Genomic DNA, 27,132 nt, shown 5'->3' on the forward strand with positions numbered 1-27,132 from the left:
CACCAAGAAGATATTGTTGTCCAGACCCCGACCGCTGCCATGCCCTCTGACCGGCAAATTTAAGTTACGTGGAAAACAAAGAAGCCAAAGTTTTAGCCGACACATGGCCGGACGACGGCCGTCCCACTCACTGGCTGGCTGCAGCTGCTCTTACCATCCAGAGACCAGTCTGTTTCCTATTCTCAATCATTCGCTCATAGAACATCGAACTGTGTTTAAAAAGCCATGCTTGCAGTGAGGATCAAACCCGGCAGTGCCATCCACTTGCTGGGGGAGGGGGGGGGGGGCGTTGAACGTCCCCAGCCGATAACTCAAGAACCAATAGGCGTAGCGAAACGCACGAGGCGGCAAACGAAAGAACGCGACGAGACGCTTGAAATAGTACATTGAAATTGAATTTTAACCGGGCATCGCCTGGGCTATTTCCGTACCCACGACAGCCTGGGGGGGGGGGTCGGATCCGACCCCCCCCCCCCCTGTTATCTCGAGAACCAATGGTCGTATCGAGCCCCGCGAGGCGGCGTTCGAGAGGTCTCTACGAGATCTTCCCAAAGCACTCTTAAGATTTTAAGATTGAGGTCAACTTTCGGGTCAAGGTCAGGTCAAAGGTCAAATTCAGGGGTTTTGCATGATTAGGCTTACGGACGGCGGAATCGATAGCTGCTGCTCGAAACTCACCAAAAATGACCTCAAAGGCCTAGTGAAGGTACCATGTGCGTATAGGGGTCATACTAAGTACGGGTTAAGGTCAGGTCAGGTCACGAAAGGTCACGGTTTTCACTTTCTGCTACATGGGCGTGCGACACATGTTTTATGGCTTATTTTTCACGCCAAATCCGATGGTTATGGTTATATGTGACCCCAAGTCACTGTGCGGGTGATAAGTGTGCATTGAAAGCAAACAAAATCGTTTATACCATGCATAACTAAACGAGGGCTAAGAAAAAAAATCAATTTTTCAACTTTTTATTTTTGACATAAAAATGCACTTTTCTAGACGAGCTTTGTCCCAGGAATCTACTGGTGCCATTTGTTTTCACATGCGATGTTCAGAAATGCCTCTAATTCACGAAAATGCTTATGACGTCACCATGCCCTATGCATTAGGGTGTGTCACTAATCGCAATGCAAGGTGCTCCATCGATTTTATTGTGCTCCACTCATGTGGAAAGGGCGTGGCATTGTTAATTTCCCGCAAATTTTAACCCCCAGGCGGCGCCGAGCGAGAGAAGTTTGCCCTATCTCACAACATAGGCGACCCTAGCGCCCCTGGCGGCTGTTTGCGAAACTAACAGGCCGTTGACTGTATGGGCTTATCCCTGCTTTCTGTAAGCGCGTCTAGGGACAAATAATAGTATGGGCAGATTGCAGAGAGTGCAAGCTAATGACGAATACCTATAATGAATACAATATATTGTCACAGGGGCCCAGGAACATTCTTCAAGTTGGGGTGCAAGCACAAAATACCTGACATGACGCATATGAAATAGTAGCGTAGTCAGGGGGTCCCAGGAGGCACGTGCCATCTAGTCCCCCCCCCCCTATCGCATTCAGAGGACCCCTCGGGTCGGAGGGGCTCTGTGGCACCAGTTTACCGCTCAGGGTCTATGCTGGCCATATTTCGATTCAGAAAGAATAGGGCTCGTAACAGCACCTCGTGAGTCCAAAGAAGCCTCACTAAATTGTCCATGAGGGTTACACGCCGGCTTCTGAAGGCTACTGGCGGCCTCTGAGGGCCCTTTACCGGCCTCTTATGGCCGCTAGCGTGCCTCTGAGAGTCATTGCCGGCCCAAGAGGGGCCATATCTAGGGCCTTACGCCAACCTGTAATCAGTAATGGCCTCACACCAATGTCTCAGACGGCCCCATTACGACGACTGTGAGACAGGGCCCTCACTGGTGCTTCTGAGAGCCCACCCGGCCATAAAGACCCCTGCGGTACCAACTGACCTCTGAGGGTCCACGCTGACTATATTTCAGCTGAGAAAGACTTCACAGGTCTCGTAAGAGCACCTCATGAGCCCCTAAGTAGCCACACTAAGATCTCCGTCAGGGTCTACGCCGGCTTCTTAGGATCCCATAACGGAGACCGTGAGGGCCCTCAGCAGGGCCTCTGAGGGTTCACAACCAGCACCTCTGAGAGACCCACACCAGTGGTTCTAAGGGCCCATAAGGACACCACTGAGGGTCCCCCAAGCCAGTGCCACACCATTTATGCAACCCTATATTGGTGGCTCTGAGGTACCCACACCTGCGCCTGTGAGGGTTCGGCAAAAGCATATCTGACGGCCACCTACCTGCAACTCTGAGGGCCCTACATCAGAGACTGAGGGCCGCACTGGCGTCTCAGAGTACCTTGTCGGTATCTAAGGACCCCACAGGGCTTCTGAAGATGCCGCCGGCCTCTGTGGGCCCCTTGCCGGTCTGAGGTCCCCCTCCCCGGTCGTTGAGGGCCCCCTGCCGACTTTTAAAGGGTTCGCACCAGCAGCTCTAAGGGCCACACACCCACATGTAACGGACCCACACCAGTGTCTCTGAGGGTCCACAACGGCGTCTGTATTCTGTGAGGACCCTCACCGGTGCTTATGAGGGATTCACACTAGCACCTCTGAGGGGCCACACGGGCGTATGTGAGGACCCCACACCAGAGCCTCTAAAGGCCCCTAATTGGAGGCTCTGAAGGCCCTGCATCGGTGATACTGAGGGTCCTACCAAAGGCACAACACAAGCCATTAGTCTCCTTCTGAGTCCCACACGCCGCCCTCCCACCATAGGCGGCGGAACGGGGAGGGCACCGGGGCACCGTGCCCCCTCTGATTTGGGCATTTTAACATTAGCCCTATGGGCGTTGCATGGAAAGAATGGGACCAAAAGTCGGCAGTGTCCCCCCCCCCCCCCCTCCACTTAATTGAAGGTGTTCCGCCGCTACTGCCTCCCACCGGAGCGAGTAAACCTGTATCAATCAACGACTTTACCACCGTTGTACGTCATAATGTTCTCATCACGCCAAATCAAATACCATCCGGAACCAAAATGGTCCAGTATAAAATCTGACCTACCAAAGTTATGATCAAGTTCAGATAAAATCAAAGTGGGATGATAATAGCAGGTGTTCTTAAATCGATGCCGAGTCAGTAGAAACCATTCACTTCACATGCAAGAGAAATGCCTTGTGCTGATGTTTATATAAAACAGACATGTAGGTCCATAAAAGGGAGCAGAGATCCTTCATCGTTGCATCAATGTTGAGGGGGCGGCGCCCACTCGGCTCTCAAGTTGGAGGGGGGGGGGGGCAAGCGCCCCCACTGCCCCCCCCCCCCCTGTTCCCCGGGGTCTATGCAGTGAACGACGCTACAAAAAAAACATGTGACACCTAATAGCAGGCACTATAAACATGCGCTCGTACGTAGGTATCCCGTCAGACCAGGACGGGGATCGGGGGTAGTACTATGCAATATACATTAACACAGAACTATTTCGTGCTTTAAGATGCATAACATCACATTTTCACCAACATTCTGAGTGCCAGACAAGCCAACAGCAAGGCGTCATTTCGGTAAAATGCATTTAATGATGATCGTAAGCTCACAAAGCATAGCGGGCGTGTTAGTTCAAAACATTGCCGCTAGGGGCGCTGAGGTCGCTAATGCTGAGAGATAGGCCAAAGTGTCGGCGGTCGGCGCCGCATGGGTGTTAATATTTGGGGGAAATAAAAAAATTCACACGGTTTCTACGTGTCTGGGGCACGATAAAATCAGTGGAGCACCATGTTTTGCGAAAAAAGTGCCCAAAATGACACACCCTACTATGCATGTTGGAGCTATTTTTTACAATTTGGGGGTCAAAAATCAAGATAGAAAGTTGAAAATTGGGGCATCTAATGTTCTTAAGAGCTTTACAACATATATTCTGTATTTTTTTAATTTCCAAAATTTTGGATTTTATCAGCTGTTTTCCAAAAAATATAGTTTTTTGAATTTTCAGGGGTGAAAAACGCATTTTATTGAAAATCCGAGATAGCTATTTTAAAGAACTCGTTGGGCTGCGTTTTTTTATTTTTTTGAAGAACCCTGATTTTTGGCGATTTTTTAAAACATTTACCACTTTTTGACTAAAAACGCCATGTAGTTACATCACTAAAATCGAAATATCTTAAAAAAAAAGATTTTTTCTTAAAAATTGTACAGGAGACGTCAAATTGATGGGGGAAAAGGTATGCCAAGTTTCAAGTAGATAGCGAAAGTGGTTCATGAGTTATTCAAGAAAAACGGAGGGGGGGGGGGTCGGATCCGACCCCCCCCCCCCGGCGGTCGCGGGTTAAGGTCACGAGTCAGGTCAAGGTCAGGTCAAACACTTGTCATTGTTCTTTCAATGGCATGGACTTACTTGAGAACCTCGTACTGGGCGTCTCTCGTCATCAACTTTGTCAGGAGTAGGACTAAGCATAATCCTTCATATAAATGCTACACGGGTGTCAGATCCATATAGGGGTCAGTTAATCATAGGCCGGGGTCAAGATCAGGTCATTCAGGCAAGAACATATGCCCGAAAATAAAAGTTGACATTCATGTCATATACGAGTATGACGCATGTTTTATGCCTTTATGGGTACTTTTAGGCGTAGACCTCGATCGCGACATCCAATTTATCAAATGTGTACGTTCTCGGTCAAAAAAGTTCAGCTTAACGATTGCAAAGTAACTATGAGAAATTGCCAAGATTCAGCTCAAACTTTTGGACCAGTAGCTCCAACCAGTAGGTATCCTGCCGGCTATCCATACCTGTGACAACGACCACTGACAGCTTCGTGACATGTTACGAAGATACCAAAACTACTTCATAAATGTTCAAGTGGGTGCTAAATTCAAATCGGTTTCAACAAAAACTACCCCAGAAAAACATGTACAACTGGAAAATGAGGACCAAGGTCATCTAACGTCAATGACCTTGCCTTGACCTTCACGTGACCTTCAGGCTTGACATCCACCATAATGCATGTGACAAACATCATTTCACATGTTTGAACGTTTAGAGCCACAAAAAGACTGGAAACGCGCTGAAAATGTGCGCTGACATATGCCGAATAGCGATTTTGGCTGAATATGGTCTCGAGAAACAGTTCATAGGTCAAAGGATATTTCGGTAACGTTCATGAAATTAAAGGGTAGGCATTACGCTGAGAAATCGAGGCTCTTCAATGTTTCGTTGCAATCGGCCATTTCTTTTTTGCACGAGTTATTCGCGAAAACCGAGGGAGGCAAGTTCAACCCCTCCCCATATCAGTGCGAGGGTAAGCCCGGTGGCCACTGGCCATTTAAATTTGGCAGCAACCTCGTTGGCCATTTATATTTGACCTATGACGTCACAGGAAGATCGAAAAGGTAAAATAGGTAGGTTTGAATTTACTAACAATTCATTACGCAAAATGAACTTTATCACGTAAAAGCGGCGACAACTTTTTTAGTAAGTCACGAAGATATAAATAAGTATCATAGTTCCCTAGACTAATGACAAGTGCAAATGCTTAAAATAATGTGACGTCATCAGAACAATCACTATATTTAAATCCTTCAAATAACTATATCTCTGGCAGTTTTACAAATATTCTGTTCATTTTTGGTATGTGTAAAGACTTTTGACTCTCTTTAACATGTGTTCCGTTTTTTTTTAATATTTCCTCAAATTTAAAGAATAACTAAATACAATCTCAGTTTTGACCTAAAACTTGCAAAGTCTTGACTTTTTTTCATTTCTTTCTTTGAAATTTCGAGAAGGCGATTTCCTTTGCCATGCCTTTGATACCTACGGTTTGATTTTTGAGCCTCTAGTGTCTAGATTGTTAATATGATTAGGTATCTGTGGTTTTTACCGTAAGCAACACTTTCGACTGAAAAGGGACGAACGTGATCTCATGACCTTCATAACTCACGACGTGAGATGAGCCAAGAGCTATTTTTCAGGAGATGCGCAAAATGGTTGTTCGGGGAGTTACTGAAAACGGCAAGTCGAAATTCGTGGCCGCTATTGAATAATATAAGAAATACCACAAGGGAGGGTGGCTCTTCGCCCTCATACGGGTCACGGGCTAATCATTACGAGATTGCAATTGAGCTCCTTATTCGCTTCACATATTTACTTGCGTACTAAGGCAAGTAACACACCCCTAGCTGCAATATTACATGCAGTACACAACATATTGCAGCTATAGCTTCTGAAGCATGTTGCTGGAAACGGCCACGTTTGTGGTTAGTTTCTGCCAGATATTAACTCGGGAACCTAATAAGGGTGATTCTAGATCTTCCTTCGTCAGCATAAAGCGAAACATATTTCAAGATTATGGCATAATTGAAAATAATGTCACGCAATATCACACTTGCAGCATTACTTCTAAAACTAGATACTCTAATTCTAGAGCTCTTTCCATGGTCAGAAATTGACCATGACTTCATGGGAAAATCAATTGCAATATTCCAATAAGCACAAGTGGGTGACATTACTCACCACATGCTCCGTCGTCTCTTGCGATTGTTGTGCCCGATCGGTATGTGCTGCTTTTCTTGGGCAAGACGATGTTAACATCTAAGGCAGACCGAAACGGAGCTGATACAGATTCATCCAACTTTCGGGATCCCGCACTCATTATCGTTGGGCCAGAAACCCTGCTATCTGGACGACTATCACTCATGATTTTATGAGGTGTTTTGCTATTTTAAAGAATTGGTGATGCAACCCCCTCATGAAATAGATGGAAACGTCAGTTTCAACTTAGAAAACAATAGTTTCGTTTCCCATTGATCCCATTATCCCTAAAATGTTCCAGATGACTTTGATTCCTTTCACATTCACTCTCATTCGAAAAACGAAGTAACTCACGAGTCTTTTTTCTTTTTTCGATGTCCCTCTTTTTCGATGATTAATTTCAAGTTCCTTTGAAGCGGAGATATCTCAAATATCCTACATTCCTTTTTACTTTATCTAATTGTCATGTTAACTTTTCAGTAAATCAGATGCAATTTCTTGAAAATGGATATGGACGATTTTATAAAGGACGATTATGATGTTAATCGCTTCCTTGCCTATAGGATACATGAAGAATGGCTGTATAGAGCCTCGAGAAGGAAAGTTAACATCTCAGTTTTTTTAATGTATCAATTTATGTAGCTATTATAATAGGCAAGTTTTATGCCTGTTATTATTTTATGTAAGCATAGCAAGACAATATAGCCGTTTTCACAACGGGTTACGTTACATGACGAATGCATCAAACTTGCACAAAATCTATTTTTCCACAAATATATTCATATCATGAACTCATTTCAGTATTGTAATAGAAAAGAATGTGTTATAATTTAAAAAAGCAGGTATATGAGCTACTGTGGGACCTAAACTGATATGTCAACCAATAAAGATCTTTAAATTCAGCAACAATGCATATAACTATTTCATACACAAACATTATATCGACATCGCATAGCAAAGGCGTATAAGATCAAGGGATGATGTCAAGTTCACTTTTCAAATAATTAATAAATTACCCCTTGCACTAATATGGATATGATATGGGGATGAAACGGACCCCCTCGACTTCCGGCGAATAACTCGCGCAAAAAGCGATTGATCGCCACGAAACTTTTAGTACCCTTGAGTCAATTAATTTTACGCCTACCTTTGAAATTAAATGACCACGACCCAAGTAACATTTTACATGTCATCACTTTCTCGGGGCCATGTCAGGCTGGAATCGACGTCTGACAGCACACAATATTCGTGCGTTTCCAGTCTTTTTGTGGTTGTCAAAACTCCAACATGAGAAATGATGTTTGTCCCATGCATTAGGGTGGGTGTCAAGGTCAAGTGAAGGTCATGTACATAAAGGTAATTGACCTTGGACGACCTTGTCTTACTTTTCGAGTTATACATGCTTCTAGAGTAGTTTTATAGCTGATTTCTAATTCGGCACCCATTTGAATATTTGAGAAGTAGTTTTGATGCCCATGTCGACGCCTTTTTTAAACCCCACATCTGCTCTCCCGTGAATTTCCGGGAGGCACGAAAGTTCTCCTTTTAAAAGTGTCCAATCGTCCGATCCTGATCAAATATGTGTGTTCGTAGGCCTGTTCTGGTATTGCTTTATCTGCCAAGACAGACAAACTTGAGAAAAATCGAGTGATTGTACCTTTTTTGAAGGTCTCTAGCCAATTCTTGTCTGAAATTCACCCGAGAACAAATGTGGGGTTTAAAAAAAAGGTGTCGATGTAACGTTACGAAGCTGTTGGTAGTTGTTGACACCTACTTTGAGTAGCTGGCAGGACGCCTACTGGTTAACCTGACCTGACCTCTGACCTGACCTGACCCGACCTAGCCTATAAAGTGCATGAACACGTCATCTTTGATCAAAACTAACATGACATTCGTAATCAGGACCCCTAAAGTCTCAAGTACCTGACATTACGAGATTCTAGCAGGTCCCGATTTTCTCGTCTTTTGGGTCATTGACCTGGCCTGGAAGGTCAACCGATGACCTGGGAACATCGGCTTCCACTCAACGCGGGCAGCACACTCTTTTTTTCTGCGAATCTCTCGCTCGATCGGGGGCCAAGCGGCTGGGGGTGGTAAGCGCTAGATGCTGTAAAAAGGCCAATACGGGAGAGGGTTAAAATATTAATTACGATTGTACCATTTAATCCAGTCGCTCATTGTTGGAAAAAAACATTGGTCCTTCACAATAAAAACTAGTCTGCCATTGTGGACATTATAATGTATCATCAATTTCCATGTTTATTCTACTTCTAAGACACACTTCTTCTAAGCACCTCTGAGGCTTACACGCAGTCTACGTAGTTGAAGCCTCAAGGAAACGAACTTGGAAGCATATCGAAATCGAATCACTTGTTTATTAAAATATTCAGCACAGCATCAGCATCTCATCAGCATCTCACTGTTTTTCCTCAGACGGAGTCGTTTCCAACGGCGATTATTCCCCGGCCAGAATATGAACGACGTTTTTGCACGGTCCCGTTCCTATGCCTCAGATTACGTCTCTCTACACTGGGACTTGGGATCATCTTATAGATGTTAAAACGTTCCATTTTCGTAAAATGTTTGATGGTCATCCACCGCAAAGTTATGCGTCGATGTTATTGTTTTTGTAATTGTCAATTTCTGACGTAATATGTCACGTTTAAGAATCATTCAGTTGTGTTTTTATCTCACTCTCTGGTAAAAAGAGAGCTCGACAGATGCACAACAACCGGTCCAAGATCTATCCTTACATAAATCTGCGACATTGGAAAAAAATTGTTAAAGTAACGACACCTCATATGCAATTTTTTAGATAATGGTAATGCTGCACATGGCATGATGGTCTGAACGCTTTGCAAACATATTACGATCGAGTAAAAAACGGCATGAACAGCCCTCAGCACTCAGCAGACTGCGTGGTAGGTATTCTTTTTTCGACAAAACCGATAATTACTCAAAGGCTATGTCAACAGTCGGTCGGAACTCACTTCAAATAGATGCGCCATGCTCCACTCCTTCGATTGGGTCTATTACTAAACAAAGTAAACGGCTTGTGTGGCAATAAAATGCAAAAGTTTGTTTTGGGGGCAAATATAAACTTTTGGGTTTTGCTGCCAAACTGGATGGAAAATGAATAAGATGATAATGCCAATCTAAGGTGCGGTATCTCGCGCGTCTTGCTGTTACGATTTTCGAGTGACCGATAGCATAGTATTCGCGTTATTCTCGGTTTTGTCGGAAAAAGAATACCTACCACGCAGTTTGCAGAGGGCTGTGCATTGTGCAATCACTGGTGACTGGTGAGAAAGGCGTGCTATTTTTCAATAAAATGATAAGATCTGTCCTGAATGCCACAAAATATAAACTGATTGCAATTGTTTTACATTACGAAGCAAATGCTGGAGGAAATTTCAAACAATTATGTGTTTTGCTGAGTGCTGGAATGCCATTTCATGAGAAAACACACAAGTGGCGAACTGCAGGTCTGAAAAAATTGTCATCACTGAAGGCTTACATTTCCAAGCAAAAACCGATCATTTGGTTAAACACTTCGACATAATATGTACTTAACCTTTGCATTATATTGTTGAAAGGAAAAAAGGGTCAATCCACTCATCATTACGACTATAACCTGTCCAAAAGCCATCGTTCAACATGGAAGTCCAGAGAGCCAAGTGACGACCATTGGAGAGCCGTGCGGCAGGACAAGCAGGCAGCAAGCAGGCGAGTAAGGAGATGAACTCCTCAACATCAAATCAAATGCATTTCCAACAACGTTAAAAAATGCATTTCTATGCTGGGCAGCAAGAAGCTTTATTTGACGGTGTCGGAAGGCAAATGCTTTATCGTGATTTATTCTGGCGGTTAAAACTATGCATGTGCCTATTTTTTTAAGAAGCAACAGAGATTTGGATGTTAGGCATTCATATTCTTCGCTTACGAATAGGTTGTTTATTGTTATGTTTAATTTTTTAAATACTTTTATTTCTATACATAACTGAAATATTCTTATACATTTTTAATCAAAGAAAGTGCAGTTTTCTTGGAAACTCATAAGGTACAATAACCTACCAAGGGGATCCTATGTTGCGACTGCGCATGCCGGTTGCCAAGAAATCCTCGAACCCCACATCGACAAAACAAGTCAGCCGACGATGGCAGCTCGGAGCAAAACAGCTTGTCCGTAGCGCGACACCGAGTTCCAGCTCGTCGGGGGGCTGCCAGGAGGGGAGTATGTCACTCGCGACTTGCAGACCCAACTTTTCCCCGAAATGTCGCGTTGTGCCAGCATTTACCATCGAAGTTTGGCAACGAAATACGATCCCTGTACCTGCACCATGTGCAGGAGCGTTCAAGCCCAGACGAACGAAGCCGACCACCTTTCGAATGTACTACGAGCGAGGAGACTTTCCCTTGATTCTGGAACCAGTGGTCCGGGGCTTCAAAATCATCTGGAAGGTAAGTGGATAATTTGCTATACCACCTGTCCTGCACCACTACGCAGGAAAATTAAATGTCTGTTTTCACGTCTAGCATATGAAACGCTTGACCGAGTCTGCCGTCAATAAGTTTCTTTTTTTTTCTAGTTTTTATTTATGAAAAAAAATGATTTGTCTACGGAAAAATTGAATCATTTAGCCTTTCACTATTCTTCACAATTGAAAATGCGCTATAAATCGGAAGTAATCAATTCAGAAAATAAAAGATGCATGGACGAGCCTAACGTTTTACAAGCAACTGGTGATCAGTGTAAAATAACGTCACCATTTTTCAGGTGCCCATTGAAAAACTCGATCTTCATCACTACCTGCCACTGTTTTTCGACGGACTATGCGAGCAGACACACCCATACGATTTCCTTGCAAGGCAAGGAGTTCACGACATTCTACGGAGAGGAAAAGATAAAATATTACCGGTTGTGCCGCAGCTCATCATTCCCATCAAAAGTGAGTATAATTTGTCAAATCCTAGGACCTTGTGAACTAATTACATATCATATTCTAAATTTATCATTGTATTTATCATATTATCCGTCTTTTACCGTGAGATGCTTGCATTGTTACAATTTCGTAAAATACTCCCGTCGTTACATTCAGACCCAAGGCATCCACTTTTCGGTCGTCGCTGCCAATTTTCAGCCTAAGGGGACGAATATAACCTCAATTTAGGTGACGTCATGCGCCAAATGAGCTCCATAATTGTGCATTCGCGGCCATCCCAGCTCTAATGTACAGCCATTACCCACCTCTTTTAGGCCATCACGCATCAAAAGATCCAGATCAGCGCCGACCCCATTAAAGCGGAATCTTGAGTACACAGTGGGCTTTGAAGCCGACGTAAATCAGTAAACTGCTAACATCAGGCGTTCACACAGCCTTTAACTAGTCTCTATAGAACCCTGCAGTTGCCGCCGATGACCGTGTGATACCTGCCTGGCAAATGCCGGGGGAGTTGACCCCGCGACCGGGCCGTGTTTCAGATGCGCTCAATACGCGCTGCCCGTCCATCCTCTGCGTGACACTGCAAGTGCTGCAGCACCTGGCGCTGTGCGCTGACCACGTCGGCGAGGCCCTGGTGCCCTACTACCGACAGATCCTGCCCATCCTCAACCTGTTCGTGAACAAGAACGGTCAGTGAGCGTCAGGGGACCGGGAGGCGGTTTCAGTTATTGATAACGTTTTATTTATTTATTTATTTTTGCTGGCACTTTGGAGCTAGGCGCACGATATGACTCGACTTTCGTTTCCTTTTGCCTTCTGGTTTTGTTTGTTGGGGATTAGGGACGCGCCGACTGCGAGGTCATTTTGCCTTCTGATAACAAAGACGGTGATCAGTCATTTCAAATCCCTATTCTCTATTTGTTCGTTTTATTGGGGCGGGTTCATGCGCCCGCCCCTCATTTTTTCGCGAATGTTTCAAAGCATCAGCGCACAGCGCCAGTTTTTTTTTATTGCGTTGCATTGCATCTTTTCCGCACATGTGCATATTCATTAGGCCCAGGTCACCAGGTCATCTCGCCTCCATGAAAAATGAAATGCTTATCATAGCTACATCAAACGAACGATTGCATAAAGGTTGACAGCACTTCTAAGCGTACACCCGGTAGACGGTAACATTGGGTTATAGGCCATTTCATTCAATAAGTAAAATGGGGAAAATTTCCCATTTCATTACCTCTGGTGAAACATTTCATTACCTTCGACCTGACATGAAAATGACTGCAATACCCACTTTAGTGATTTTTGACGCGCTATCGAAAACCGTTTACCTGTGTCGCCACCTAGCCAGAGGCGCAGGAGCCAAGTCAGAAGGGCCGAAAATGAGCCCCACCCCAACTCGCCTCTGTGTTACGATCCAACCACCACCCTGGCGTGGGCTAACGTCCATCCAATTTGCCATGCGTCGTCTTGAGAATGACTCTGTCCCTGTTCTGCCCACAGTGAACCAAGGCGACGGCATTGACTACTCGCAGCAGAAAAACGCCAACATCGGAGACCTCATTCAGGAGACGCTCGAGATCTTCGAGAAGACGGGCGGAGAGGACGCCTTCATCAACATCAAGTACATGGTGCCCACCTACGAGTCATGTGTGCTCAACTAGCGGGTCGAAGTCGCTCAGAGACAGAGAGAAAATCACCAGTGAAGTCCTGACGTCTCCACAAGGAAGTGTGCTCGTCTAGATCTTTCTGAATAACACCACAAACTTCAATCGAGGCACTTGTTTGAATTAGAACGCACCCCAACTGGCATGGAGTCTAAGTTTCTTCCGAGCTTTCCAGCAAGCTTGAATCGACCGCAGGATTGCAGGGCTCGCCCTTACCATAACGCGAATAAACCGACAGATCAAGTTACGTCCATGTATTTAGACATTCTAGTGCAGAGTGCACACTAGCATACATATGCACACGTACACATATCATTCATTGTGACACAGGAAATATTCCACCAGTCACCGTTACATATATCAGCGGCGGCCATCACTTAGAGCTAGCGAATATATCACAGTAATACCAGGGTACTCGAGCGGGGAGTCTGCCGGCGGCGCGTAGAGCTACTGCAGTCCACTATTTCATATATGCAATAACGAGGTCGAGCTAAGCAATGAACCGCAGGCCAGCTCTCCTACTAACTGCATAGTGTATGTGTTACGCGCTCCATGGGTTACACGTGTATGTTACATGTGAGTCCCAAGGGTCGACCGGGCTCGCTTCAACAAGCGGGGCCGGACTCGATACCACTTGCAGAGGCAATAACACAATGGGAGGCTATATGGGGCCTGTTTGTTCATCATATCGCCCATATAGCAGCAGCGGATCCGTGTATGTAAAACTCCGTGTGGCTAAATACACACTCCGATATTATTAACTCGATACATAACACGACCTCTTTCAAGATAACCAGGGCTGGATAAATGAGGCTGCATTACGGAGTTGCCTAAATTCCGGCAAATAAATGGCCCAAGCTTAACTGCTGCGTAGCTTACAAATAGAAACGCTAGCATTATAGGCGCAAATACCCTGTGCGAACGTAAAATAGCGGAGGCCAACAACCTTGTGCGACCTTACAACATATTACAGCAAGTGGGGCAGGCATATAACGATACACGGTCCATTACGACTCAACTAATTGTGCTAAACTAAACAGCATCGCGCCGCATACACATAACTCAAACAGCGGCTAAATCAATGGCAAAAAACGACCAATAGTGTGCACTGTACAATAATCTGTCTGTGGAGTTCGGGACGTCAAGGTCTCAAGTCGTGCTTTAAAACGTAAATAAAATGAAACAAGGGCTGCAGCGCATATGAGCTTTGTCCATTTATATCACAGAATCGCTGAGGATAATGGAATTTCGCAACATTTAAAAAATCCCACAAACACCTGCATATCCCAGTGGTTCCAAAAGAAAACAATCCAAAACATTGGTCGTTATCATAGTTCTAAAGGTAAACTGGCAATTTCCTAGGCGATTCAGCGCTTTTCATGTGTGAGTAAATGGAAAATAAAATGTCAAAATCAAAGAGCGACTTCAACAGGCAAGAAATTTGTCCACTGATATCACAGTAACACTATGCAATGGAATTTTGCAGTTAAAATTGCAGCCACAGGTTCCCATGAACGGTAAGACCCAAAGCTATCCAAACTTTTCATGTTCCTCAGATGGACATCTCTCACAGCGGCGGCGAAATAACTCAGAACGCGTTTCCCGTACTCCGGGCAGAGAGTCGTAGAACCTCCCCTCCAACCGTCGTTCCTAACTATTGTACCCTGCCTAGTTTCTAGCGTTGCTACCGATTACCAAACCTACCGAGCACGCACCAGAGAAGGGTAGATGTGGGTATGTGTAGGGGACTCTTTTATCAATGGAAGCGAGCTGTGGCAACGGGAGAGGGTCATAACAACCCCGCAGTGGACCGTACAAGGGTCGCGGCACTCCCGGAGGATCGTAACAACCCCGGAGAGAATCGTAGCATCCCGTGAAAGGACCGTACGCAAAAATCCCGGAAATGGTCGTAACAACCCCGGAGAGAATAATAACACCCCGTGAAAGGGTTGTACGCAACAACCCCGGGAAGGGACGTACCAGTCCCGGCAGGGGTCGTAACAGTCCTGGAGGGGGTAGTAATAATCCCGGAGGGGGTCGTAATAGTCCCGGGAGAGAGCCCCGGCCAGCCCCGTCACGATACTGCGTCCGAGAGGTAGGCCGGAGACGGAAGAGACTTTGTACCGTCCAAACTGACGTGCAACGGGTAGTTACCTACAAGACTAATAGCGAGTACCAGGGATTGACATCGGCTTAATGTTGCCTACTTCATGCCTCGAATCACTAAGCGCGCACGAGAATATTCAATAGGAAAATCGCATTTGTTCAGTACGTCGACATATTAAAAGGTTGATGGCGAAACCCTGATTCACTCTCCAGACATACATGGATCTGATAATTGTAAACACGCTAGCTAAAACGCGTCTAAAATACGCCAGTTTCTCGGTTGCAATGCGCAGTCTATGGAACCGGCCCTGCCATTGCCAGCGCGACGGCTGGATTACGGTGTGGCCACACGTCACCATATGTAGGTGGCGCTGCTAGACACCTATGGGGACAGTCGCCTACTTCGGCAGCCTTACGATGCAGCCTCCTACATCTAGACTTTACCATCGCTCCTGCGCCGCATAACTTGACGATTCCTCCAACCGTCGCATCGCCTCGTCCTAGATTCACCGTACCACTAAACGTCTGCATAGCACACAATGCGACCCCACGTCCCGACACCGACCCCCACGCATCCCTCCCGTCCTACCCAGTCCCTCGCTTCACTCACTCGCTTCGCTCCGTGCTGCTGGAACTGGTGACGCTGCCGGGCCTCGTGCCACCGTCCGGAGACAGGGTCGGACTCGAGCTGGTGGCCGAATCACTACAGTCGAGCTGGAGATGAAGACTGAATCGCTGCAGTACACGCTCCGGGGGCTGCGGACGGGCGCGGCGGGCGACCGGCTCCGGCTCCGGCTCCGGAGAGAGATCCGGAGCCAGGGCGTCGTCACAGTCCGACCCCGGCTCCGGGTTCGGGTACGAGGGCAGCTCCGGGTCCGAGTCCGGGCCGGCCTCCGAGTCCAGGTTCGAACTGCGGCAGGGGGAGAGAAAACGTCAGACGTAAGGCAGTCTTTGTGAGAGCGTAGGAATGAACTGCGCTGTTCTGGAGTTAGCATGAACGCTGCAAAAGTTAAAGATGGAAATAAAAGGGAATAGACACTGTAGCGCTGTCAATTTCGTCCAGCTATAACAGCATGGACATTGGACACTTTGTTTCAACGAAACTTTGCCAAACTTTACCCCACAGGTCAACACACACCGCACTTAGCATCCAGCCCCAGCAGCTCCCATATCCTCCCTCCTCACCTGACGATAGCAGCGCGCTGACGTGGTATCTCGGCAGTCCCCGCCGCCGTCACGGCCGGTGCCAGTACTAGCACCGCCTGCGGCCAGCGTTCAGCAGTGGTCCGCGCTGTCGGCGGCGGGGTAGGAGGCGGCACACCCTGCCGTAACTCCGGCAGACGGATGGCCTCACTGTAGGGCGGCGGCGCCTCGCCCGTGGCCACCTGGGGCGGCTTCCACACCGAGTAGGGCGGCGGCGGCTGTTCGTAGTAGAAGTCGTGGCTGCCGCGGCCACCGCCGGCGCCCAGGTAGCCCGAGCCGCGCAGGTAGTTCATTAGCTGTAGGTTGTAGGTCTCCTCGGGACGCAGAGATGGAGGGCCTGAGGGAGGGACAGGGGGAGACGATGTAGAACGCTGTAGTAGCCGTCACGGTGGACAGAGCGGTGGAGAGCTTGATACAGTACTGTATACAGTATACAGATACAGTATACAGTGCTGTATACAGTATACAGTACAGTATACAGAACAGTACTGTATCTGTACTTACAGATACAGGGAGAAAAGCCAACTCGGAGTCAGGACTGATCACCATGGAAGAAAGAAGGCCGCAGAGCCTAACGGAGAGAGAGGGGGAGAATCTGTTGAACGCTTTATTTACTGCCAAAGTAGAGTCAGTGGTGTTGATCCGTCCGGGTCAGCTCGACTAATCCTGTGGTCGGGTGAGACGACGCAAGGAACAGGCCGGTCCACCTGCGTCTTAGAGGCTGCTACCAGGGACTAAGAGGAGGGAGACCAGATCTTTCCAGATCGCCTCTTCTACTCCTCACTCCATTGTGTGCGATGCTTGATTAGGAAATCTTGATACGGTCTCGTGTAGTACTCAAGGTGAACAAGATGTCGCAGAGGAGCTATCGGATATCAATTTCAAACAAATGGCAGCTCTGATTCGTTTCATTTTGACTGGGAGTGACGAATGTACGATGTAAAACAGATCACCCTAGCTGTAACAACGTACCACCATAGGTAGGTAGCGAAGCACACGCTGCCAACACAACATTGGGAATCTATTGGCCATGAGAACAGCGGAGATCTGCAGCCGGTATGAAGATCAATGACAATGAAAAAGTTCTAGCATGAGTGCAGGGATGTATGAATGCTCACCAATCATCATGCGGCATGCGCCATGCGCACGCTCCCTTGGTCCCAGGTCAGGGTGGTCAGAGGTCAAAAAATGCATCGGCCGGGAATCGAACCCGGGCCGCCCGCGTGGCAGGCGAGCATTCTACCACTGAACCACCGATGCTGCACAGACAGACGAAGAAATTCTAAAACTTTCTGCAGTAGGCTAGCGAGTGACGGAAAGTGACTTCACAAAAGCATAACTAATCCCTTCTCTAACAAGTAACAACTTGAGGAAAATGTGTCCTTAAGCCATGAGAGGAGAAAATATGACATGTACAACAAGTGTCATGGTGCATGAACGTGACAAAGCGCAATGCCTGCAAAACAGAGCCCGCCACGCACGCAGATAATCCAAGAGCCTGCAGTCTACACTCTACAGCCCTCTCTGGCATCTCTGCTGCACTCCTACCTCTGTGTCGCCTCTGCCGCAGCCGGTAAACCAGAAACAGCAGCAGCGCCAGCGAGAGCACGGCCGTCACCGCCGAGGCCACGAGGCGCAGACCGAGGTCCTTGGAGCCGCCCAGGTAGCCGGGTGAGGCGCCGGCCTCGCCGCCGCCGTCCAGACAGATGAACTCGCAGCACTTCTTGCCCAGCTGGTACTGGCGACATGTCTAGAGGGGGGGGGGGGGGGGGTACGGAGAGTCAGATCAACAGATCGAACGCAGACTAGATACATCACTGAAATAACTCAGTTTTAAAGTCGACTTTTGTACAACTAACATATCTGTTTCAGTCCACTGAAATTAAGAACTATGAACTAAAATAGGTCCATTACTGATATTGATACACTTACACTTACACTTACACTTACGATGTACGAGATTTAGAAGGCCACTTGGCCTTTAGGACTCTTACTTTATCGAGCTCCTTGACTGTGTCACTTCCTCATCGTCATATCACACTATGTCACATCATTTTTTTTTTTTTTTTTTTTTGCCACATTTCAACTGCATTTTAACTATAGGCGGCGGCCGAGCTATAAAAATAGAGCTCGCCACCACCACGCGACGTGGTGTGGCCCGCCTGGTCAAGGTGTCTTTTCATGGACTAAAGAAACGCGGCGGGCCATCAGCCACCGCCCGCGCCGCCCGGCGAAGGGGTATCGCGGGCGGCGCCCCCTATCCACCGGCCGGGCGTGCGAGCCGTCGACTTGTAGGGCCGGCGCCCCGCACGCCCGGCCGGCCGACCGGCCCCAGTCGAAGAGGCCGGTCCCGGGTTGGCCCGGATGGGTCTTGGGAGCGGTGGCTGATTTTTTTTATTAACAGACACACAAACCAACAGCAGCAGCAGCACGTACGCAAGCGCACTTAATGATGCTCAAACCGGTGAGGCCGGTCACAACGGCGCCCACGGCGACAGCGAGCAGCGGCAGCGGCAGCGGCGCGACGGCAGCAGCGACAGAGTATCCTATGTATAGGGTAAGTAAGACACCGAAGACCGAGGAGCCCGACGCGCGGAAACGGCGCTCACCACGTCGCCCGCCGGCCACGCCCCCCGCCGGAACCAGCCCCCGCCACCGGCAGCGCCAGCAGAGGCCCGCACCGCCCGCGCACGCCACCGCGCGAGCTCGCCGGTCCGCCGGTCCCCGCCCGCGCCGGCAGGGTCGCCAACGGGCCACGCCCCGCCAGCCAGAGCACTGATTACCGTGATAAGAGCCATTGTACCTACAAATCGGGCAATTGGCGGCGCGTCTCGTCCGGCCCCGGCCCGCCGGCAGCTGCGTGCGCTGCGCATCTCCTTACGCACAACTTGGCAATGGATGATAAGCTTGTGACTACACGAGCTGACTACTCGTGTTGTAAAATGTTTTTCAATGCCCCCCATTTCGATTCAAACACCCTTATTTTGTTGACGTGTCTAGCTGTTATTATTTCAGTTTCAGCTTCGCGCTTTAATTTATATTTAAAATGTACTACGTTTGGAATAGCTTCCTTCGATCGTGCTTCGCATATTACTTGTTTCATCAAGGTTAAAATGAGTACTTCAATTGGGTTTAGGTTTTGTACGAAAAATATTGTTTTTGGAGTTATTTGAAGTGTAAATTGGTGTGTAGATTGTAAGAATACTTTTATGTCGGTAATGAAACTCTGAACTTCGGTACAGGACCAAAACATGTGCGCTAAAGTTTCTGCGTGTCTGTGACAAAACGTACATTTATCATCGTCTTTCACATTGATGATATTCAGAAATTTGTTTGTAGTGAGAAATCTGTTAACTATTCGGTAATGTAGCATAATGAGTCGTGTTGAATGAGTGGCGTTCATTACAGCCACTGTGCTATCCTCTACAAAGTGTCCAATATCTGTCATCCATTTCTGTCTTAGACGCTCATCCGCATTCTTTGTTTCGGCTTTCTTTGATTGTATTGCCATCTGATATGCATAGCGTGAGAACTTCGCATGATTCATAACGAGATTTAATCTCGTTGGTATTATTGGTTTCGGTATGTCGTCGAAAGATTGACGTTTCACACATTCAGGTAAACTTCTCACGAGGCTTGAATAGCACAGAATGGTCATTCTTATTCCAAACCTATCTTGCACCGCTTCCCTCGTCATTATCCGCCCAGTTTGTTCGTCAATCAAATCTGCTATGAACCTAAGTCCTTTTTCGTTCCAATTTTTCACGATAGAACAGCTATATTTCGAATAGTCCGAGAACCATAGGCTCTCATTAGTATGTCACTATGTCACATCATTGATGTGAATGGTGTATTGGAGGTGGGACCAGTGGGCGTCGAGCTTGGCTTTGAAGGCATTCAAGGAGCGAGATGAAACAACCGATGCTGGTAGGGCGTTCCAGTCGTTTACGACCCTGACTCCAAGAGCGAGTCTTCTCGTTCTTGTTTCAGCCCTCGGTTTCCTCAGTTTCCAGGCGTGGCCTCTGGTGGGACCAGCGGCAGCTGGCGTGACAAACAGCTCCGGATCCAGGTCGACTCCACCGTGCAGCAGCTGGTATATCGCGATCATATCTCCTCGTCGCCTCCTGTAGTAGAGTGACGGCAGACCTAGACGTCGGAGCCTCTCAGTGTACGGCAGGTTCTTGATCGCTGGTATCAACTTGGTAGCTCTCCGTTGAACCCTCTCCACTCGTTGTTGGTCCGCTCGACTGAATGGGCCCCAGACAGTGTTGCAGTACTCCAGGTGAGGTCTGACCAGTGTTTAGTAAAGAGCCGGGAGCGTTTCTGCGTCGATGGATTCGAAAGATCTGCGAATCACGGATAAGACACGTGTGGCCTTCGACACCGCAGCTGCAGCGTGCTCCCGAAACTTCAACTCACTGTCGACCAGGACACCAAGATCCTTCTCAACGGTGGTTTCGTCCAACTGCGCATCACCCATGGAGTACCTCTGACCTTCGCTGGCCCTTCCAACGTGCAGAACTCTACACTTTTCTGCATTGAAGCGGAGTTGCCACATGTCTGACCAGTCGATGGCTGCGTTCAAGTCGGCCTGCAACCTTTCAGCGTCTGACGAGCTACTCAGTGGACGGTAGATTTTGGTGTCTTCTGCAAACATCTGTATGTTGCACTGCACAGCATCAGGAAGGTCATTCACATATATTACAAACAGCAGTGGCCCAAGCACAGATCCTTGTGGTACTCCACTCTTGACAGGTGCCCAGCTGGACTTCGCACCATTCAGGATGACCCTCTGCCTTCTGCCCATCAGAAAGCTCTCCACCCAGCGCAGCAGCCTCTCCCCTATTCCGTAGGCCCTCAGTTTGCACAGTAGTCGCTGGTGAGGTACCGTGTCGAAGGCCTTTGAGAAGTCCAAGTAGATTGCGTCCACTGACTTTCCTCGTTCAATCGCCTTGGTCCAGTCATCGATCGTTACCAACAGTTGGGTTGCGCAAGAGCGTTTGGGGCGGAAACCGTGCTGTGCATCAGACATGTGCATGGATCCGAGTGATGGATCTATGATCTCAGTGGATCTCGAAGCAAAGTACAGGTTGGGATCTATGATCCCACCAGATCCGGCGTGAAAAATACATCTTGGATCTATGATCTCATATGATCTGACGATAAATTAAGAACATGGATCTATGATCTGAGTGGATCCCACCATGCACCACATTTGAAACCATGTTTTATAGTGTTTCTATGCCAATAAATGCCACAAAACTATGGATTATGACGCGCGATCACATAAAATCACTAAAACAGTATGTTTGTGAGTTGAAACAAGCGTTTTTTGGGGATATACGTGTTCACAAAAAATAAGCGAGGATCTATGATCTCACTGGATCTCAAGCAAAAAATGAGACTCGGATCTGTGATCCCTACGGATCTCTCGATAAATTACAGAGCTGGATCTGTGACCCCGTCGGATCCGAGATCAGGATCCGTGGGATCAGATCCCAGATCCATTTTCTCGGATCCATGCACATGTCTGCTGTGCATTGTTAAGCTGCTGAGTCGCAACCATGTGTTACATGATATGGTCGCGGATAATCGACTCGAGGACCTGATCAATACCTGATCAAAAGATCAAAATTCATGCCATCCCACCATTGCATGATGAAGACAATAGAGATGCAGCATTCTAAGATGCAGTCAACACCAAAGCTTCCCCTCCCTCAGCGATCTCTCAAGTCTCATCGCGGCCAGTTCCTTCTCCCCCTTCTTCCGTGACCCGCTGGCGTTCTTACCCGCGGCGCGGCGCACATGACCGACTGGCAGAGCTTGTGTTCACCGTTGTCACACGTGCACACCGTACACTCGTCCCACCAGGGCGTGTAGCGCTCGTTGGTGCGTATCTGACGGCCGTTCAGGTCCGTGCAGAGCCGCGGCTCCGCTGTGGGACAGAGGTGTAATGTGAGTCTACCGTCATACCTTTCCATGCCCGAGTCCAATGCCTGCAATGAATCGGCCAGAGTGCCTTCACCACCAGTGCCAGATACAAGGAAAGGAGGTGCCTCATGGCATGAGAAGAGGCCAACACCCCGGCACAGGTCCTGCTGAGGTGCCCTGCCCTGATGACCTGCTGATTCCAGAGGCTGGGTACAATTATACCGGCGCACGAGGACGTGCCGATGCAGTGATAGCGTGATGCTGGCGATAGAGGGAGAAAAAGGGAAGCCAGGGAAGCAGAAAGGAATAGAAGAGAGAAACGAGGAGAGGAAATAGAAGATGGGAGAGACAGAGCGGAGAGAAAAAGAAAAGGGTCAGAGGGCAGAATATGGGAAAGGTGAAGTTGCAATAGCACTAAAGCAGTTACTGATATGTAGTAGCATTTACTCACTTTGCTGCATGTTATAAAGCTGGGCAATTTCCAGAGGAAAGGTAGATGAAAGGCATATAGAGGCATGTCTTTTTACATACGTAAATAAAAAATAGTATAACAGAACACAGACTCAGCAAGATTAGCACACCTTGAAAGCTGTCTAATACTGGGCTCACCAGCCAGTGCAACTAGGGCTTCGTTTCACAAAGCGAGTCCATACCTCATGGTGGTTTTTGGTCTTGCATTGCAAGTGCCCTCAAATGCCCTCACCTTGGCCTGGAAGTTGAAGCTTTGTCATGATACTGAGTGCAACCAAGGAGGTCTACCACAGCTCACTGTAGCACACATTTAACATCTTGAAATGGTGCCTGAAAGGAGCAAAGGAGCAATGAAACCAACAGGCAACAGTTCGAGCAGCAAAGTTTTCCCAACTGAGTCATGTAAAACAATGCATTAATGAAGGGGAGTTGAGTTGTTCGCTGCTGCAAATAGTTCAATGCTGACATCGCTAATCAGTATTGAGGCTTTACTGTAAACAGCATGCTGAGTAATTTTTGTTAAGGGTCCTGGATTGTTATTGAAGTTTCTTTTTCATCACCTACCTAATGATTTAAATGGCATGGACTTTAAACAGCATGCACTTTATGGGGCATGATTTATGTTACACCAATAATTTATGCTTTTGAGGTAGGTAACTGAGATGATTCTTCACATTTAGGAAGAGTAGGGGAATACAGGTAGCATCATGTAAGCTTTGGAGAAGCTTACCTACAGGGAGTTTGAACTTTGAAGTGTTGCAGCAAGAGATTCTACATCTGTCTCAGTTTGAATACCTAATCCTATCTTGTCATTTCAATATCCTATCCTAACCTGATGACTGATCAGTCCTCTGAGACTGACAGACACTGGTATTTGCAATTGGGACAGCCATCACAGCATGCATTTATCCGAGCATGCATGGTGTTTGGCTGTAGAGCATGACAAGGTCACATGGAGGACATTGAGGTTTTGATGAGCTAGAAGAGTGAAAAGATGAATGTCTACTAAGATTGATCAGCAAGATCATTTGAAATATAAATTGTCAGCCAATGATTGGTGTTTGCATGATGGAACAGCTGCAGAGTGCAGCAGTCCTAGCCCACCCAGACTGCAGGACAAGCATGACAGCAGGGTTCATGAGCTCACACAACAAATTTATCACAAAAGCAAATGAATAGAAATAAAAACAAGATGAACATGCAACTGGCGCAAAAGTGCCTATATACTTGAATCATGGCGTCTTTTGCTTTATCAGGTAACTACCCGTATTTACATATTTGTTTATTTGTTTGCTTCGATATTTTGACTATGTGTTGACCACCGCTCATATAGGTGTGAGTTCAATTACCCGCTCAGTACCTAATAAAGATGGATTAGCAGCCGGCAGCAGCAGCGCCAGGGGTTCCCTATCCTATGGTATATTTATTTATTTACTTATATCTTGGCCTGGAAGCTGACGCTCTGTCATGATGGTACTGAGCACATTGGCAGAGTGCATCGCAATGAAAATAAAAAGATCTTAGTGAGGTTGCCGCCATGCCGCCATACATTGCTGATTGCCATTTGTCGTCCGCCATCTGGCAGTCCACGACTGTGGGGCCGTGGGCATGATAGAATGGTGCTAACAGCATGACGACATTAGTATAACAAGACTTAGATATTTACAAATATTGCTTTTCCTATAAATACACTGATTATGCGCATTTTATTGGATAACTTCTAGTTCTACATAAAATGCGGTGGCGCGATTCATCAATAAACGTATTGAATTGTCTAAAATCTGAAATGCAGCACCAATAACTCGTGAACTAGTGTAAACGAATAAAATGTAAAATAAATACTTACCAATCTTTTATATTATTTCAGCCCAACAACCACGTATTTATCCAAATATAATAACAATTCCAATCTCAATCCAATCACCTGTTCATAAACCACATTCTGCAACTGCGTCAGATATGTATTAGAGGTCAATGCATTGACCAAAGAAAACGAACGAACGAATTATCAAAATAGTGAGCTTTGAGTGAGCTCCCTCAGGCAAGAAAATTATTTTTGGGGGGACACTGAGATTTTAAAAACATAATAACACACCAATATATTTTCATTTGCAGATGCCTAATCGAGGGCATCAGGAAATAAACCCATCAGGAAACTGCTAGGGGAAGCCGGGGGAAGCCCGGGCGCGGGGGAAGCCCGGCCACCCCGTTTCCGGCTAAATTATTCACAATAAAATGCTCAACTGTTTGTCCTTTCAGCGTGGCAGTTAAAGGGACCCTCCCACCTTAACATTAGATTTGAGTTGAGATAGCCAAAATGGGGTCCCTGGCTCACAATTACCGGTTTCGGCACTCACAACATCGAGAAATGCCTTAAATCGGAAATATTGAATTTCAAAATTGCAGCATTTTGATTCAGAGGGGCTAATGCATAGGTATACCCCTCTGAATGTGTGACGTCAGCACAGATATCTAACGATTTTGAAATGTTTGACTAAAACGTTTTGTAGCACGCGGTGGTATATGCTGCTTTGCGCGCAACAAATGCCGCACTTTCAAATAAAGTCGCTATAGGAACAGCGGAGATCCCAAAAAGTAAACAAAAGTAAAAGTCTAATATCTTGAAAACCGGTGAATATTTTTCGATGAAATTTGGTACATATTCGTTTTTGCTCTTTCTGAACCGAGCGACATCACTTTTATGCCAATTCATTTACTTTTTTGAAGGTGGGAGGGTCCCTTTAACCCGCGCGGGGCTGGGGGGGGTAAATTTTACCCCCCTTCGCGAATTTTTGCGATATCTCAAAAACGGCGGCGCGCAGCGCCGCCAAACTTTCAGTACCTTTTCTAACATCAATTTGACACCTCCCCTGAAAATTTGAGCGAAATCTGTCGGAATTTTTTTGAGAAATTGACGTTTTAGTGACGTCATGTTCGCCATTTTCGCCTCAAAAACGGCAAAAGTTCAAACGCCGCTAACATCTTCATTTTTAAAGGAATCAAGACGTAACAAAAAAGGTTATAGGGTAAGGTGCCTAATTAGCGACCGCCTTAATTTGAACCGTCATTGCTCACGCTCTGTGAGTGCCACTGTGTTACTGGCTTGATTTTCGGAGAGATCGTTCATTTTTTCTATTAAAATATAGTCATTTTCTGCCCCAATATTCACTAACTTATTTGTAGTGAGCATTTTGGCAAACCATTGCAAAAAACGCTAATAGGGAACTCTTCCCGATTAGCGACAGGGGAGGGTCGCTAATAAGTCTATGGGTTTCCCCATATTAAAAATGGCAAAAAAAATGCGACGCCTGAAAAGATGAAATATGATCTCAAAAAGGTAACCTATACGCAAAGCACTCAATCACTCGAACAGGAACGTTTATCCAACACATTTACGTAAGTAAAAACTGATCACGTGATGCACCGAAGGCGAAAAGAAGGCGGAATCCCAAATTTTGCGGGCTATCTTGTATGATATTCGAGGTCCGCGCTGAATTCGGCACCCCTGCAGTCTGTGACGACATTTGGCATCACCTGCCACACATTGCAAGCTTCAGCAACACCTCATGGTCATTTCTCTCTTTTCCCCTTTCTTTCCCTTCTTGAGCTATTTGCGACCATGTCAGGCGCAAATAGGAAATATGAGTTGCGACACATTTTTAACCGCCATGCTGTGCACAGTTGGGCGATTCACTATGGAAAAACGGCAATCAATTAAAAAAGGAATGTCAATTCAGAATAAAAAAGGTGCATCATCCTAACGTGTATCGCTTTTCATCAGAGAGGGCCCAAACACACACGTTTTGGATAAGAAACTCGTCATTTTTATTTAAACTCACCTGAAACGTCCCACCAGAAACACCGACGACCGGAAAATAATTTAATTTGATAACCAAAGTATGGCTGACCTTTTGACGATGTTTTTACCCCGTTTTCTGCTGCCAGTTTTTCTGTAGGGAGGTAGGTCGCAAATCGGAAAGGGTCGCTAATTAGGCACCTTACCCTACGTAATTTTACTTTGTCTATCAAATGGCTATCTCGGTTTTTTAAAAATTTTGGATTTTGGCCTAAATTTTTTTCAAAAAACTGATTTTTTTGGGAAAATCATTATAAAAGCCAAAATTTTGAGTCTATCGAAAAAAACCGGAATATATGTCAGAGAAGTGGTCTATGTGCACCTACATACCAAATTTTAGAAGAATCGGTTCAAAAATGTGGGAGTTATTCAAAATTTTATGACGTCACGACACACAAATTTTTTGAAAAATGACTTTTTTGGAAGTTCTAGACCTCGTA

General features: G+C 46.6%; 2 protein-coding genes and 1 non-coding gene across 5 annotated transcripts; 1 reads left to right on the forward strand and 2 right to left on the reverse strand.

The window, feature by feature from the left end:
• Positions 1–9,781: 9,781 nt before the first annotated feature.
• Positions 9,782–13,369, forward strand: LOC122373553 (parkin coregulated gene protein homolog). The gene is made up of 4 exons (XM_043351748.1): positions 9,782–10,979; positions 11,296–11,467; positions 12,001–12,150; positions 12,962–13,369. The coding sequence occupies exons 1-4, from the start codon at positions 10,605–10,607 to the stop codon at positions 13,120–13,122; spliced, it is 858 nt and encodes a 285-aa protein (XP_043207683.1). The 5' UTR covers positions 9,782–10,604; the 3' UTR covers positions 13,123–13,369.
• On the reverse strand, positions 13,365–25,225 carry LOC122373552 (integral membrane protein DGCR2/IDD-like). 3 transcript variants are annotated; one of them, XM_043351745.1, is made up of 7 exons: positions 24,932–25,038; positions 24,683–24,784; positions 23,069–23,166; positions 22,224–22,369; positions 17,983–18,184; positions 16,417–16,771; positions 13,365–16,141 (listed from the first exon to the last, which is right to left on the reverse strand). In XM_043351745.1, exons 3-7 carry the CDS (start codon positions 23,094–23,096, stop codon positions 15,838–15,840), a joined length of 1,035 nt encoding a protein of 344 aa, XP_043207680.1. In that variant the 5' UTR covers positions 23,097–23,166; positions 24,683–24,784; positions 24,932–25,038; the 3' UTR covers positions 13,365–15,837. The 3 variants fall into 3 exon arrangements, with proteins under 3 accessions (XP_043207680.1, XP_043207682.1, XP_043207681.1); XM_043351747.1 differs by lacking the exons at positions 24,683–24,784; positions 24,932–25,038 and adding an exon at positions 25,194–25,225; XM_043351746.1 differs by lacking the exon at positions 24,683–24,784 and having other exon boundaries at positions 24,932–25,067.
• Trnag-gcc lies at positions 17,624–17,694 on the reverse strand. The gene has a single exon. It is a non-coding gene; the product is annotated as a tRNA-Gly (tRNA).
• Positions 25,226–27,132: the final 1,907 nt, after the last annotated feature.

Source organism: Amphibalanus amphitrite, unplaced genomic scaffold (assembly GCF_019059575.1).
Source record: "Amphibalanus amphitrite isolate SeventyFive unplaced genomic scaffold, NRLGWU_Aamphi_draft 001515F_arrow, whole genome shotgun sequence".
NCBI lineage: Eukaryota > Metazoa > Arthropoda > Thecostraca > Balanomorpha > Balanidae > Amphibalanus > Amphibalanus amphitrite.